Below are 13526 nucleotides of genomic sequence, written 5' to 3'. Positions count from 1 at the left end.
CTGATGCATCTTTAGTTGAGACCTGATTCTATTCTTTAAGGTGAATATTTTACACTGTCTAAATTGATTGATGGACTTGATCAGTGAAATACTTTGTAACATGTATTATAATCCTTTAACTGTACTTTGTTGTTAGGATACTTTTTCGGCCCTAAATGGCTCTGTTTACCCTATTTTGACACTGTTAATGAATCCGTGTGTTTATAATTCATTTTTAAAAAATATATATGTTATCGGTGGTGTTATGATCTTACAGAAATTCACACGTTGTAATAGGATAACTAACTTTATTTAAGCAGCTCTCAAATTTTGATTTGTATCAGTTCAGACATTTTTTAATAAGTGAACACACGGTGGAAAGTAATAATTTAAAAGAAACAGTTATTGGTAATGGATTGTATCATAATTTCCATTTTTATTTCATGTTGAAACTTCCTCCATATTACATCCAGATATTGCATGGGGTCATGTCATATCACTCCGCTTGGAGGTTACCTAACAGTGTGGAGTCACTGTTTGCTTGCAATGTCAAGTATAAATATATCAGATGTTCTACAGTATATTAATTAGCTTTGTTACATCGTTACTACAAGCGCAGGGCAGTTCTCATAAGAGCACAAGAGCATCAGCTTCACAGTCGAGTCACCTCACAGAGGTCACCGTCAGTCGTTGCTACGCTGCGTGGTTAGCGTTGCTGTTGCCGGGGAGGTAGTTAGCTGTGGAGGCGGGGTGCTGCCTGTTGGGACGGACGGACAGAGGACGCAGCTGTCACATGCTGGATGAGCGGTGCCGAGGAGCTGACTTGCGGGATGAGGAATTGAGCGGAGGAGCATAATTCATAAAATGGGAAACGTTTTTTTCTAAACAGCGAAACAGCCGTTATAGTAGACAAAGTTGTTACCTTGTCAAGTTGTGCTCCGCGCGGACGCACCGTTTGGACAGGAGCACGTTCGGCTGTTTAAACAGCAGTTACCGGGGAGACGGTAGTTAGGCGAAGAAAGCGACGACGGACTTCTGACTGCAAAGAAGTGCGTGTGGTATTTTAAGAGCTGCCTTCAAAGGAGAATAAAACCAGCAGCGGCAATTTAATCTCCCGTGAGCCGAAGAGGACATCATCATATAAGGCGAGGATCAAAGCAGCATGGTGAGTTTGGGGCCTGGAAGCGGCCACGCTAGCTAACATGCGACAACCTGTTTGCGTCGTTCCTCCCATTTCAAGCACATCCAAAACGCTTTAACCCGCTCCGGTAACTTAAACATCCAAGTTAGTTGTTAATTGGCGTTTATGCTTATGACTTTTCCGACTTTATTTACATGGGCGGTTAATTATGTCACTGTTAACGCGTCAAACCAATTAGCCAAGGATCGCAGTATAAAGCAAGGCCGGGTGTATCTGTGCTGCTAGTAAACATAAGCTAGTTAGCTAAAGTCAGGTATTTATGGTTTCGCTAACATATGGCAGACGGCGAGACAAGCCGTCCTGCAAACACGTGTTAAGGTATATGTTGAAGTGAGAGGAATAACAAGACATATTGTTCCGTAACAACTTTCAATAATCATATAATTAAATTACCTCACGGTCAATGTGCAGCAACTACTACACGTGATTAGTGTTAAATGTTAACGTTAGCCGTTACACAACTGAAGCTGAAAAGCTATCAAAGAGTTCCGTGATAAAGGTCATGGCAGTGTGCCGCGGACACGGCAGCGTTAAATAACTTTGAAAGATCAATGCAGACGGATTTAGAATTAATCAGAAACTCTCATATCAGCTGTATTTATACAGACATACATGAAACGATAGCCATTTTAACATAATCGCGCGATATAAGTTGCATGGGCACGTCGCCGCCATGTGCTCTTTTCTTCCTGACCCTCAAAATAACGTTTCTGTGCTGCACCGCTAACCTGGGGTCGCTGAATTGTCACTAAATTGTGGGTAGCGGACATGATTGTCTGAATGGTTGTAAGACTTCGATCCATTCATTGGTTTAGCTTCAATGACTGAAGCAAACTCGATGGTTTTTGCAATGGATGACAGGTCAAAATGCTTTGCTGAAGTCACGCTGGAGCTCAGAGGCGGACCCGCGCCATGTATGGGTACATGTGATCGTTATGTGAGGCGGGGGTAGCAGTGATGAGGGAGCCAATGACAACGCGACTCATTGTGTGTGTGTGAGTGAGTGTGTGTGTGAGTACTCAGGCCTCGCAAAGACGGAAAACTGGATTAGAGGATCTCTGGTGAACTAGCCTCATTCATTGGATTGGCTCTGATATATTTGGATAAGGGAGTTACTTCTGAATGTTGCGGGGGCGTAATACTGTTTATTCTCAGGTGTGATCCGTGTATGTCTTTACACTATATTTATGTTTTTTTTTAATTGCATGCTGATCTTTTCCAGAATTACCACCAGGATTTTTAGTTTTTTAAACATCTATTACATCAGGGGGGAAAATGCCTTTATAAATACATTTAAATTATTAAGGATAGATGTTTTGCTAAAAGCAGGATTTGAATTGTTGAGTGACTGATGCTTATCAAATGATCTTGTTTGAAGGCTGGACAACATTACCTGCGGTAATGGAAAGCTTGCATATCAGCAGTCATTTGGTAGAGACTTGTGTATTTGATGATTTGTTCTATGTAGCGGGAATGTGATGCGCTACTATTTGAGCTTCTTTTACCATTTGTAATTTGACTGCAAAACTGTTTCAGTATTTCATGTGTTTCAAATCTTTTAACTGCAAAATTTCAGCAGCAAGCACGTACATATTCTTCAGAAGATGTGGCATTTTCTGTTTTTTCCTGTGTAGACTGTGTCTGTGTAATTTGACATGGTAGTAGTAGACTTTGGCAACCAAAAACAGTTTTGAATACTGATTTCTTCAAATGAGTCATATCAAGAATGAAATCAGTTGCGGGACAGGCAACTCATACTTCCACAGTTTGACTTTTCACATTACATCCCATCATGTAAAGGTGCAAAGTTTCAAAACAAGACGATGATCAAAAAACTGCACTGATGTGTTTCCTGTAACATACTGTATTGGGCGTGTACCCAAAGTATTTTTTATCACTCACAGTATATTCTGTTAATCATGCAGGTTACCACAAAGGGAGCAGGTCTGAACCCTAACGCCAAAGTGTGGCAGGAGATCCCTGCCCACCAGAATGACATCCCAGATGGGACAGACAATTCTTCTTGGCTCCAAACCTACCCTCCATCTGCTGAGATGACTGAAGGTATGACTTCATCACTTCTGTGTGTCTTAGTGTTTTCTAACTCTTTAACATCTAGGTTATAGATTATAGGTGGCTGATTATCTCCATCTGTTATTCGCAAAAATGCTTCATTAATCTAGACCAATCCCTTGTCTCTCCTGCACTGATAAAGCACTAAAGCCAAAGAAAATAAAGTATGGGGATAGGTCTGTCTGTGTGACACGTATAGGCGTGTGTAGCATTTACAGAATATTACCAGGATTGTAACTCTTGTTCTCAGGGTTATGCAATAAATACAAAGCATGAGAAAGCTTGTTAAGAGCATTGTATGTCGTTGTCTAAACATGATGGGTATTTCACAACCGTTTTGTTACTGCTTGTCTCCTGTCTTAGGTTATTCAGATGGTTCGTCTTCAGGGGGTAAAGAATGTGACACGGCATATCCTGACACCACTACTGACTACACCTATGTACCTACAGAAGGCGTTGTCAATGGTGTAGACCAAACTGACTTAGGCTATATAGTCTTTGACTCCCAGTGCGAGTCACCCATAGATGGTGATGCTTCAAAGGAACAACCGATGTCTGAGGAGAGCCTTAGAGAGTCTTTGAAGAAACAGCTTGAGTTCTGTTTTTCTAGGTGAGTAGTATAACCTTGTGGATGTTCTCTCAATGTAGTGTGTTCTGAAGTGTGCTTATTTAGGGTCATTCATTGCTGACTGAAGACTGTTTTGATTCAGTTTGATTTATTCAAGTTGACAATTTGATTCACGAGTGATTTTCTTTGTTGATTCAATTCTGGAAACCGTGATTCAGTTCAGTTATAATTAGCCTAACTTAATGGTCCGTTTTAAACTTTTTTTTATCTTGTGTAAAAAAATATTATTATATAAGACACAAATTGTAAATGAACACAATTGTGAATGAACACAATTTACAATTGATGCACTAAACAAATTAATCAGTAAACTTATTACAGTGGCATATGGTGGGAGGACTCTGAATGTAAAGGTCTGAAGCAAATCCTTTGTTATGAATGGAGGAATTGATGTATAATATCTTGTTTTCCACCTCGTTCTTATGTTGTAAGATGGAAATCTTCAAAAATTTGAATGTTGTGGGAAATGTGTTTGAAGATTTTGTATGATGTTTACATTCAGTTTTGTTTTGGGCGTTTCCAGAGAAAACTTATCGAAGGACCTGTACCTGATATCCCAGATGGACAGCGATCAATTTGTTCCCATCTGGACTATCGCTTGCATGGAGGACATCAAAGCTCTCACCACTGACATGGACCTCATTCTGGATGTACTGCGAGGTACCAGTGCTGCTGTCACATGTTTGAACTTTAAAACATAAGTGGAATGGGGTTTTTTTGTTGTTGTTGTTGTTGTTGTGTGCAATCATGTTTCTTAGTGATTGGTCTCCTACAGCTGTTAATTGTGGAGGCTTTCTGTCGCAGCTGAATTAGTGACCACCTTCACTTAGATTATAGGAAATCAAAATACTGAATGATTATTTCAAACATTAAAACTATACACGTACTGTGTTAGGCTATTGTTTAGAGTGTCACCAAGTTAACTGCTCACACAGAAGACATGATAAGATCTATCAGTCACCAGTAAGAAATAAAAGCGTGTGTCGCTGCTAAGATCCCCACAACATGATGTTGCCACTACAGTGTTTCTGCTGATGTGCAGTGTTGTTTTTTTTCCAGCCATTGTGTCTGTGTAAAGTGTAGAGCATGTTCTTGCCTGCGATGCTCACTGCTTCTGCTAAAAAAAAAAATTCCCAGCCAATTTCTCACATTTGCACTATGGTTATCAAAAATAACTGCCACAAACAACTTCAAAGGTAACATGCTGCAGGTGTATGCCAGAGAGAAAGAGGCGCATTCTGAAACAACAAACTTTATAGTTGTATGAGGTGCCCTCAAGCTACTTCCAGCCGAGGAAAACACTCACATATAGGTTGTGTCTTTGTCACAGCGTCTCCCATGGTGCAAGTTGATGAAACTGGTGAGAAGGTTCGGCCAAATCACAGTCGCTGCATCATTATTCTGAGAGAGGTGCCAGAGACGACGCCAGTTGAGGTAAATAAAAACATCATACTGCAAATTAAGCACAGTCCTCCACAACATTCACCCATCTCACCGTACAGTCAATCCTCCGAATAAGAAATCAGTAATAGACAGTTAATTGTACTTTGAATTAAGTTGTTGCGGTGAGTATATCATGAGTCATAGATTGCTTATTCTCATAAAACCTGCAGGGTGGCCTGATGGAAGATATGTATGAGTTCAGTGTGTAATATGTGCCTTGCATCTCTTTCACAGGAAGTGGAGGCTCTTTTTAAGAGTGAAAACTGTCCAAAAGTGTTAAGTGCTGAATTTGCACACAACAGCAACTGGTACATAACATTTCAGTCAGATATGGATGCACTACAGGTATGTTTCCTCATAAATAACTGTGTGGCTTTGTATAAGTAATTGTTGTGAGAATTAGTTATTCGTTTTATGACAGTTTTAGTATATAATGATATAAGATTACAATTCAGTATGGTTTTGGTTTAAATGTTTGTTTTCTATTAGTTACTCATTGGATGTGGTTGGCATTTTCATTGCTCCTGTTTGGTTTTCTTTAAAGCCAAAGATGACTTTCATAACCCCAGTGTGGGTGATCTGACTTTAATAGCTCATGATTACAATGGTCTGTTCTCTTTTTTAAATGCATTATTGTAGGAGCAGTTGCCCTCAAGAAATTCTGCAACTTATTACAGCAATTTCATCCTCTTAATGTGTAACTCACAAGCTTATAGTTGTAAAGCACTCATCATTATACTAGTGCTCTAGGAGTGAGAGGGGAAGAAGGCATTTACTTTTTAAATGAAAATGTTACAACACAGATTTTAGTTTTGTTAATATTTGGTTCTTGTCTTTTCTGTCCTCAGGCTTACAGATACCTAAGAGAGGAAGTGAAAACATTCCAGGGAAAACCAATTATGGTGAGTTCAGTCATTGAAATGCATAAACAATGATTGACTTTATTGAGAATGCTACAAAGTTTTATTCCTGTATTGGGTCATTGCTCACTAGACACTTGCATGGGGCTCAGCAAGCCTTGTGTTACACAAGACTAGTTGTGCTGTCAGCTGTCACGTCATTACTCTCTGGGCTAGGATTGTTTGGCTAAGCCATAGCCTCGGCAGTGACCTTGGGATTTGTGTGTACCAAGACTCGATAAGCAAGGAGTAAATCCAGTGGTCTCTGCTCCAGTGTTTGCAGATACAGTTCTGGCTGACAGTTTGATTGCCCTCCTTATCATAGTGTGACATTTACCTTTTGCGTTTCAGCTGGACTTTGATTTGACCTTGTGTTCCCTGTGTTTATCCTTGACGTATTAATGGTCCTGTGTGAACCCCAGTGATGATCAGTATCGCGCTTGGAAGGACCCATATGCACTGTGTCTGGCTGGGAGGAACTTTTTTATCTGTAGCTCTCTCTTCACAAATCTACTGTATCTCTGCTGCTTCTCCTCTTTATCTCTACTCTTCCTCATTCTCCCCCCCCCCCCCGCCACTCCCTCTCCACCCCCCCTCTAGTCAGGGCAGTGTTTTATGGCCTAATGACCGTGAGATTATGAGATCTGAGGGGACTAAGGGACAATAGACTAGAGCTGCAATGTTACCCATCACAGGTACAGCAGAGGCTTCATGTCTTTACAAAACCAAATGTCTAATTCTGTCCTGTCCTTCATTTTCCCCCCAGGCCCGCATTAAGGCCATTAACACATTCTTTGGTAAGAACAGCTTCCGCAGTGTGGACTTGAGTGCATACAATCAGCACACCCAGCCACAGGCTCCGTATGGCTCCCACGTCTACATGCAGCAGATGTACAGCCCGCAGCAGCAGTACCCTGTGTACCCAGTGGTGTCTCCCTCCTGGAACCCTTCACTCATGCCTTACTTTGAAACACCTCTGGTGAGAACCTGTTGGAGTCACAATGTGTATTACAAAAAGTTACCAAGTTTTTTTTGTTTGTTTTTTTTCTGGATCAGTTGTGTGTAAATTGTTTCCCTTTCTGCCTTTGTGATATTCAGGCACCTTTCCCCAACAGTGGATTCATAAACGGTTACAACGGTCCTGGAAACTACAAAGCAAACTCAAACTCCACCAACACCCATCGACCAAGAAGCCGGTAGGTGCACGTCACGCATGACAACACTACTCTCTGATTTACAGTAATGCTTTCCAGTTATAATCATTTTTTTCTTTCATGAACTCAATCACGTTTGGTGCTTATATTCAAGGATATTGATTTGTTGCTTCCCCTCTCACAATCTCTACCTTATTGCAGAAAGATTCAATGATGTGATTAATTTCATATAATCAACTCACAAATGTTCTTGCCATAATGTTTAGCATGTACTGTATAAGGCCATTGCAGTTAAAAGCCACTGAAAATTGATCTTGGTGATACATTTAAGGTGTTAAAGTTGCACTTCTTTGGATATGGGTGTTTGTTTGAAGATTAGGGTTGGGTTGGTTTCTGGTTTTGCTAGTTAGCATGTCTAGCATTGTTAGCATAGCATAGCCATGCTGTGCTGTACACACAGCACCCTTGCACAAGAAGAAAAGTTGAGTTGAATTGTTGTTGTGAGAAATAAAAACACAATGTGTCACTCAATTGTCATGGGCTCTCGTTATGTTCCACTTGACAGCGGCTGAATCACGTGTGACATCAAGTGGTAAAATTCGGTATTACTGGTCCGGTATATTCAAACTGGTTTGAAGATTTTTACATCGGCCCAACCCTAGTCCACATGTTAGGAAGAAATAGAGTAATTTTACATTTTAAAAAACGTAAAGCAAGTTCTTTAGAAAAACTATGCACTTGGCCTGTGCCAGTCATTTACCTTTTTTGTAGAGGCATAAAAAACAACAATGCATCAGTGCTGCCAATTCTGTTCAGTTCTGATTTTTTTGCCTGAGTGTCATCATGAGTTTCTTTTTATACTTGCACAACTGTAAAATATCAACAATCTCTTTTTTGTGTGGTAAAGCTGACGGTCAGTAGTTTCTGAAATGTGTGTCCCTTGTGTGTTCCCAGAAACCATGTAAAGGGTCACCCGAGGCCTGTTGATGTGCCTCCCTCTTCTTCTTTGGCTCCGGGAACCCTGATGGATGGCCTCTCGGGTCCCTTGAGTCCACAGCCCCTCCAGACATCAGGGACACTGTCTGGCACCACTTCAGAGCCAGTCAGTCTGCTGTCCCTCAGCCTTAAAGACTCTTCTCCACAGACCGCCGTACACAGTGGAGATCTGATCATGAATGGACGGGCCAGGTGGGTGAAAGTCATCCTGCTTATTTATACTATTGAGATGAAGATTTCCTACCCTAATGTGACAGGCTGATACATATTGAGGGTCAAACTCTTTGTCAAAGCTCTATTGCCAAGATGTTGCATGGTTAGTAGAAACAACTAGGGAATCAGACTCATTTGTTGGCTTTTCCAGAGAAATGCAAGCCATTGTATTCTTTGAGGGGGTTTTTTGTTTGTTTGTTTGTTTGTTTTAACATGGAAAGGTTCATTTTTACAAGATTTTTTTTAATGAAAATGATCTGTCTTCATTCCAGGAGAGGTAACCACAGAGGCATGAGGAGGAAAAGAGAAGATGAACATAACACAGTCAGCATATTTCCTTTTTTTTCTTTCTTTTTTTTTTTTCAAACATATTACGTGTGATTTTCCATTAAAAAATGTGCGTCTCCACTTACCTTGTCAGTTCAAAAGGTTGTCTCAGTGTAATTCTCTGTGTGCAGGAACCTTTCTTATATAAGCTTGACCTTTACTGACATGAAAATTGCAGAGGCCTGTTCCTGTGATGGAGGTCAAGGTACCACCTCCACCAAAGTTTGACCTGGCAGCTTCCAATTTTCCTCCATTGCCGGGGTGTGTGGTCAGCATTCGAGGAGAAACTACACCAGAGATGCGCCTTTCTGATGTCGTACGTGGCCTAAAAGTGACCAACAAGGTATACAACGTCCTGTTCTCTCTGATACAAGTACCTTCTGCTCTGAAGATCCTGTAAACAGCATCTAAGTTACAGTTCTATAAATGCACATCATATTTTAACTTTTTGTTTTAGTCTGTGAGCCAAGAGGTTAACGAGAAACACGCAAGCATCTCAGAAGATCCTGTGAGCGTGCCTGATCCTGTGACCCCAGAGGTGAAACCTAGTCCTGTGACACCACAAACAGTGGAACCACCAGTGGTCTCAAGGTAAAGTTTACTTCAAGCTAATGACATGTCTGAACAACAAGGGCATACAAAAGGATAATGACACATACTTTTCCTTTTTTCGATTCAGTGTTTCTCCTCCAGTAAAGGAAGTGGAGAAGACTGAACCTCCTGTTCCAAAGGCAAAAATCTCCCCGTCCGTGGAGGCCGTCTCTCCGACAGCTGCAGAAGACGCTCCCCCCACCTGCACCCAGTCTGTATCTACAGAGGCACCTCCTCCATCTCCCACCTCAGAACAGGTAAGGCTCTCCTGGACCATATTACCTCACAGCAACATCAAGACAGCAACACATATGTGACAACTACGATTTGCTAGAACATAAAAGACACAAAGTATTAATATAAAACGCCTATGAAATTGAAAGATTCCACTAATTACATCTATCATATCACGTATCAACTATGCATTACCTGTTGACTTGGCTTCTAATTGTAGCCCAGAGTCACTGCAGAAAAATCCAAGTTAAGTATGTTAATGATGGAGTGTTTTTCACAGGGCATTTTGATATTTTGGATCATATGGTCTCCAGATAGGCACAATCTTTTGTGTTAATTATTCATGTGGTGAAATTCTTGTTTCTTGATCATTAATTGTACTTTTTTTTTTTTTTTAATTCCTGCCCATTATTCTCTAACCAGGGGCAAAGAAAGCTCAGCTATGCAGAGGTATGCCAGCGGCTGGCGAAGGAGCCACCACCAGCACAGACGCCTTCTCCCTCCCCTCCTGCCTCTGTAGCCAGCCAACCCCTGCAAGAGCTCAAGGTCAACAGGGTCGAGGAGCCTCGGCCCAACTCCAGGCGCACTACAGAGAAACCAGAGAAACCCGGAGACAGCCGCCCTCCTCGTCAACCCTTGCGCTCCTTCCGTGGGCCGAACGGTTCAGGCAGAGTTGGAGGCGCAGGGCTGAAGATTCGGGAGCATCAGAGAGGGCTGAATACCGGCAAACAGTTTTCCCCTCAGCGGGGAGCCAGACGGAGTGGCAAAGAACAGAACATTCCCCCAAGGTCACCAAAATAATTCAAGAAAAAGGAGCCCATAAAACATGAACTAAGACAGAAATAAAAATAAATATATATGTAAATATATAATGTATGTGTATATAGACAGATGAATATATTTCATTTGACAGACGTTGTCAAATAACTTCTTTACTTTGACATGGAATCTTTTGGAAAGACTGCAAATAGAAATCCAAACCAACCAATAGTCAATAGGCACACTTGATTTTGTTCTGAGAATTCAGTCTTTGCTTTTCATTTTCACTAATTTGTTAAGCATTGGATTTTTGATTTTTTTTTTTTTTTTTTTGAATGGAAGACAGTGACTCAGTAGTAGATTTTTACTACAGAAGTGTTGATGGGTAAAAATGTTGAAGATATTTTTATGACAAGGGAATCTTACCGTAGAATGGATCCTGGGGAATACTACATTATGAGTTGAGAATATCACATCATATAACCATAATTATTGACTGTTTTTGGCAGTAGATGTCTGCGTGTTGCAGATATTGGATCAATATTGCTGATATTTGAAAAATACCCCTGTAGTATTAACAGAGTAGTTCTGTTTGTCATTTTAATCCTGTGCAGATCAGTGTCCCCTTGTGATCACAGCAGAGCAGGCGTCCTCATCAGAATAGAAGTTGTCAGCCACATAACTTCGTTACCAAGAGTTACCGCTTGTAAACATGTAAACCTTGTTCTATCAGAAATCCACTGATAATGTTTGTGCATCTCACAAAGCAAGATTAATACATTAACCCACTGACTTTGATGTCAGTCCTGGCTTTCGGTCTCACAAAACGGGCTCATTTTGAACTGAGATAGATCACCATGATAACTTGTGGTGTACAGCTTTAACCTGCTCCAGAATAGAAATCTTTCACATCTTGATCAAAGTAGCTGTTTAATAGTTGAGGCCATGGCAACTGTCTCCACTCAATTTGGTGACACTGATTGCATGCACTATGTTTTTGATTGGATACCTGAGGCTTCAGATGAATGTAGTCCTTTTGTTGCAAAACCACTCTTGAGCTTGACTTTGTAAATGTCAATGTGGTAGCTTTGATCTGGGATATTAGTGTATTTGTTATTTTGCTGTAATAGCTGTCTTTAAATTGTATTTTCTATCTGAAGTTCTTTAATTTCATGAGATGTGTAATATTTGTAAATAGGTGTGTTGAGAGACGGATCACTAACAAGTATCTTTTGGATCTACCGATATTCAGTGAGTTGGATACTGATCTGTACAGCCATTCATGGTTCAACAGTGTGCAGCACATGTAGTGCAATTTGAAATGAACTATCCTTTGATCTCAAGGCTTTTAGTCATTATGGAGTTTTGAAAATGGAAAGGTGTTTTAACAGAATTACTTATTTGTGCTTAAATGTTTCATTTTTGTGTTTTCATTTCATCTAAATAGTTTGTGGTGTTGCAAGTGGAAATCAGCAAAAGATAAATGAAGATAAAGAATTACAGATTTTCAGGATTGGGTGCATAAAACCTTTCGCCTTAGATCAGTGTTCTGAGTCCTCTGCTTTTAGGGAATATGCTTCGGTGTACAGTATTTTGTGTCTTGAAATCAGTAGTTCAGGTGTTTCTTGTGTATATGTATGGTTGTCTTAACGGTGTAAACTTGTGTGCAAGAAAGAATGAGATTGCTTCTGCATCAGACTACATGAAACTATCATCACAAACCAAACTTCCAGTGCCTTATCAGTGTTTCATTCCATTATTTAGAGAGCAAGAAGTCTTCACACATCAATTTGTTACACTGAACAAGGCTGGTTTGTTGTCAAAACTCAATTATCAGTTTGTATCTCCGTATTGTAAACCTCACCCTTTAGGTGCATCTGTGGGGCTGGTTGGAATGAGGCTGAATGTGTTTTTGCATGCTTGCGTGTCCTTTGTTATGTGCGTATGATGCAGTTTATTTCGTTATCCTGTCAATGCAATTTCAGATCATCAAAATCCTGCTTATAATTGTCACAATCAAACATAGGTTTGCAAATTTCAGCCAAGTACACACTGGTTTATCAAGTGAATATTTTATTACTGAGCCTGATGTATGAAAATAAAGATTTATTTTTAAACATTCTTGTCTTCTGTTTGTGTATATTGACACGTTTTTGTATCTGATGCTATCGCGGTTTCACATACAGTACATGTGAATAAGTTATCAGACATCTCAGAAGTGTGACCTGTTGATTTTATTAAAATTAAACCTGGTGTTTGTTCCCTGTAGTATCTGGCAAGTGAGCGGGCCAGTGACAGATACGGATAACGTAAATGTTCTACCATGCAACACTGAATAGGATTTTTACGTCACATCTGCAGAATAATCCTCCGGAAATAATCATGGGCATTACATCATTTTTGTAGGCATCTTTGATTTAGAAGATTTGATGAGAGTTTTAAGGATATTTCATTGATGCGTGACACTGACACAGCTGAACGGGATTTATGTAGTTATGAAATAAAGGTGGTATATTCACACAAAAATCAGAAGATGTGTAAAATTCAGTTTAATCAGTGGATGCAGAAGTGTTTTGTTGTTTTTTTCCCATCACTTTATTTATACAAAATGTCACAACTTGACATCACTTTCAATTTTGTCGATACAGTCAACATGGTCACAGGACAAAGGGCAAAAGTAATAATAAATAAATAAATGAAAACATAACAGAAAAGGTAGGCAATAAAATCAGATTTCTTTAAAGATTCTTGGAGCATACTAACTGATGTGCACACTTCTTATTGTTTATGAGTTGGATAAACTCAAAATACTTTCTAAATTCAATCATGAAAAGTTCAAATGATAGGTGAGAACTTGGATTTATGTATGTGTAATTTTCCCAGTAAAATGAATAAATTGAAAGTCTGCTGAACTTTCTGGCTTTGTTTTTTTTAGTCACATCCGTGACTTCCAGTTTAATTGAATGGTTGGTTTGAGTGTCAAAGTCATCTTCAGTGTTTTTCCTGAATCCTGATGTGTCCTGACATTC

At 40.0% G+C, this 13526-nt stretch overlaps 1 protein-coding gene across 2 annotated transcripts; it reads left to right on the top strand.

Moving 5' to 3' along the window:
- The first annotated feature begins 548 nt into the window (after positions 1-548).
- larp4ab (La ribonucleoprotein 4Ab) lies at positions 549-12616 on the top strand. 2 transcript variants are annotated; one of them, XM_042403331.1, is made up of 15 exons: positions 549-1144; positions 3106-3244; positions 3617-3863; positions 4405-4541; positions 5212-5315; positions 5559-5669; positions 6173-6226; positions 6990-7202; positions 7322-7419; positions 8332-8565; positions 8859-8910; positions 9092-9256; positions 9371-9504; positions 9593-9761; positions 10162-12616. In XM_042403331.1, exons 1-15 carry the CDS (start codon positions 1142-1144, stop codon positions 10537-10539), a joined length of 2238 nt encoding a protein of 745 aa, XP_042259265.1. In that variant the 5' UTR covers positions 549-1141; the 3' UTR covers positions 10540-12616. The 2 variants fall into 2 exon arrangements, with proteins under 2 accessions (XP_042259265.1, XP_042259258.1); XM_042403324.1 differs by lacking the exon at positions 549-1144 and adding an exon at positions 1625-2335.
- Positions 12617-13526: the final 910 nt, after the last annotated feature.

This window comes from Thunnus maccoyii, chromosome 3 (assembly GCF_910596095.1).
Source record: "Thunnus maccoyii chromosome 3, fThuMac1.1, whole genome shotgun sequence".
Classification (NCBI taxonomy): domain Eukaryota; kingdom Metazoa; phylum Chordata; class Actinopteri; order Scombriformes; family Scombridae; genus Thunnus; species Thunnus maccoyii.
The sequence above is the reverse complement of the archived record's forward strand: the minus strand, read 5'-3'. Positions and strand labels throughout refer to the sequence as shown.

Bases quoted from the DNA above. Each gene is read 5' to 3' on its own strand.
- larp4ab (XM_042403324.1), top strand. From the start codon at position 2,303: ATGTTGCGGGGGCGTAATACTGTTTATTCTCAG. The intron at 3,245-3,616 runs GTATGACTTCAT...CTCCTGTCTTAG, and splicing joins ATCTGCTGAGATGACTGAAG to GTTATTCAGATGGTTCGTCT. The intron at 5,670-6,172 runs GTATGTTTCCTC...TTCTGTCCTCAG, and splicing joins CAGATATGGATGCACTACAG to GCTTACAGATACCTAAGAGA.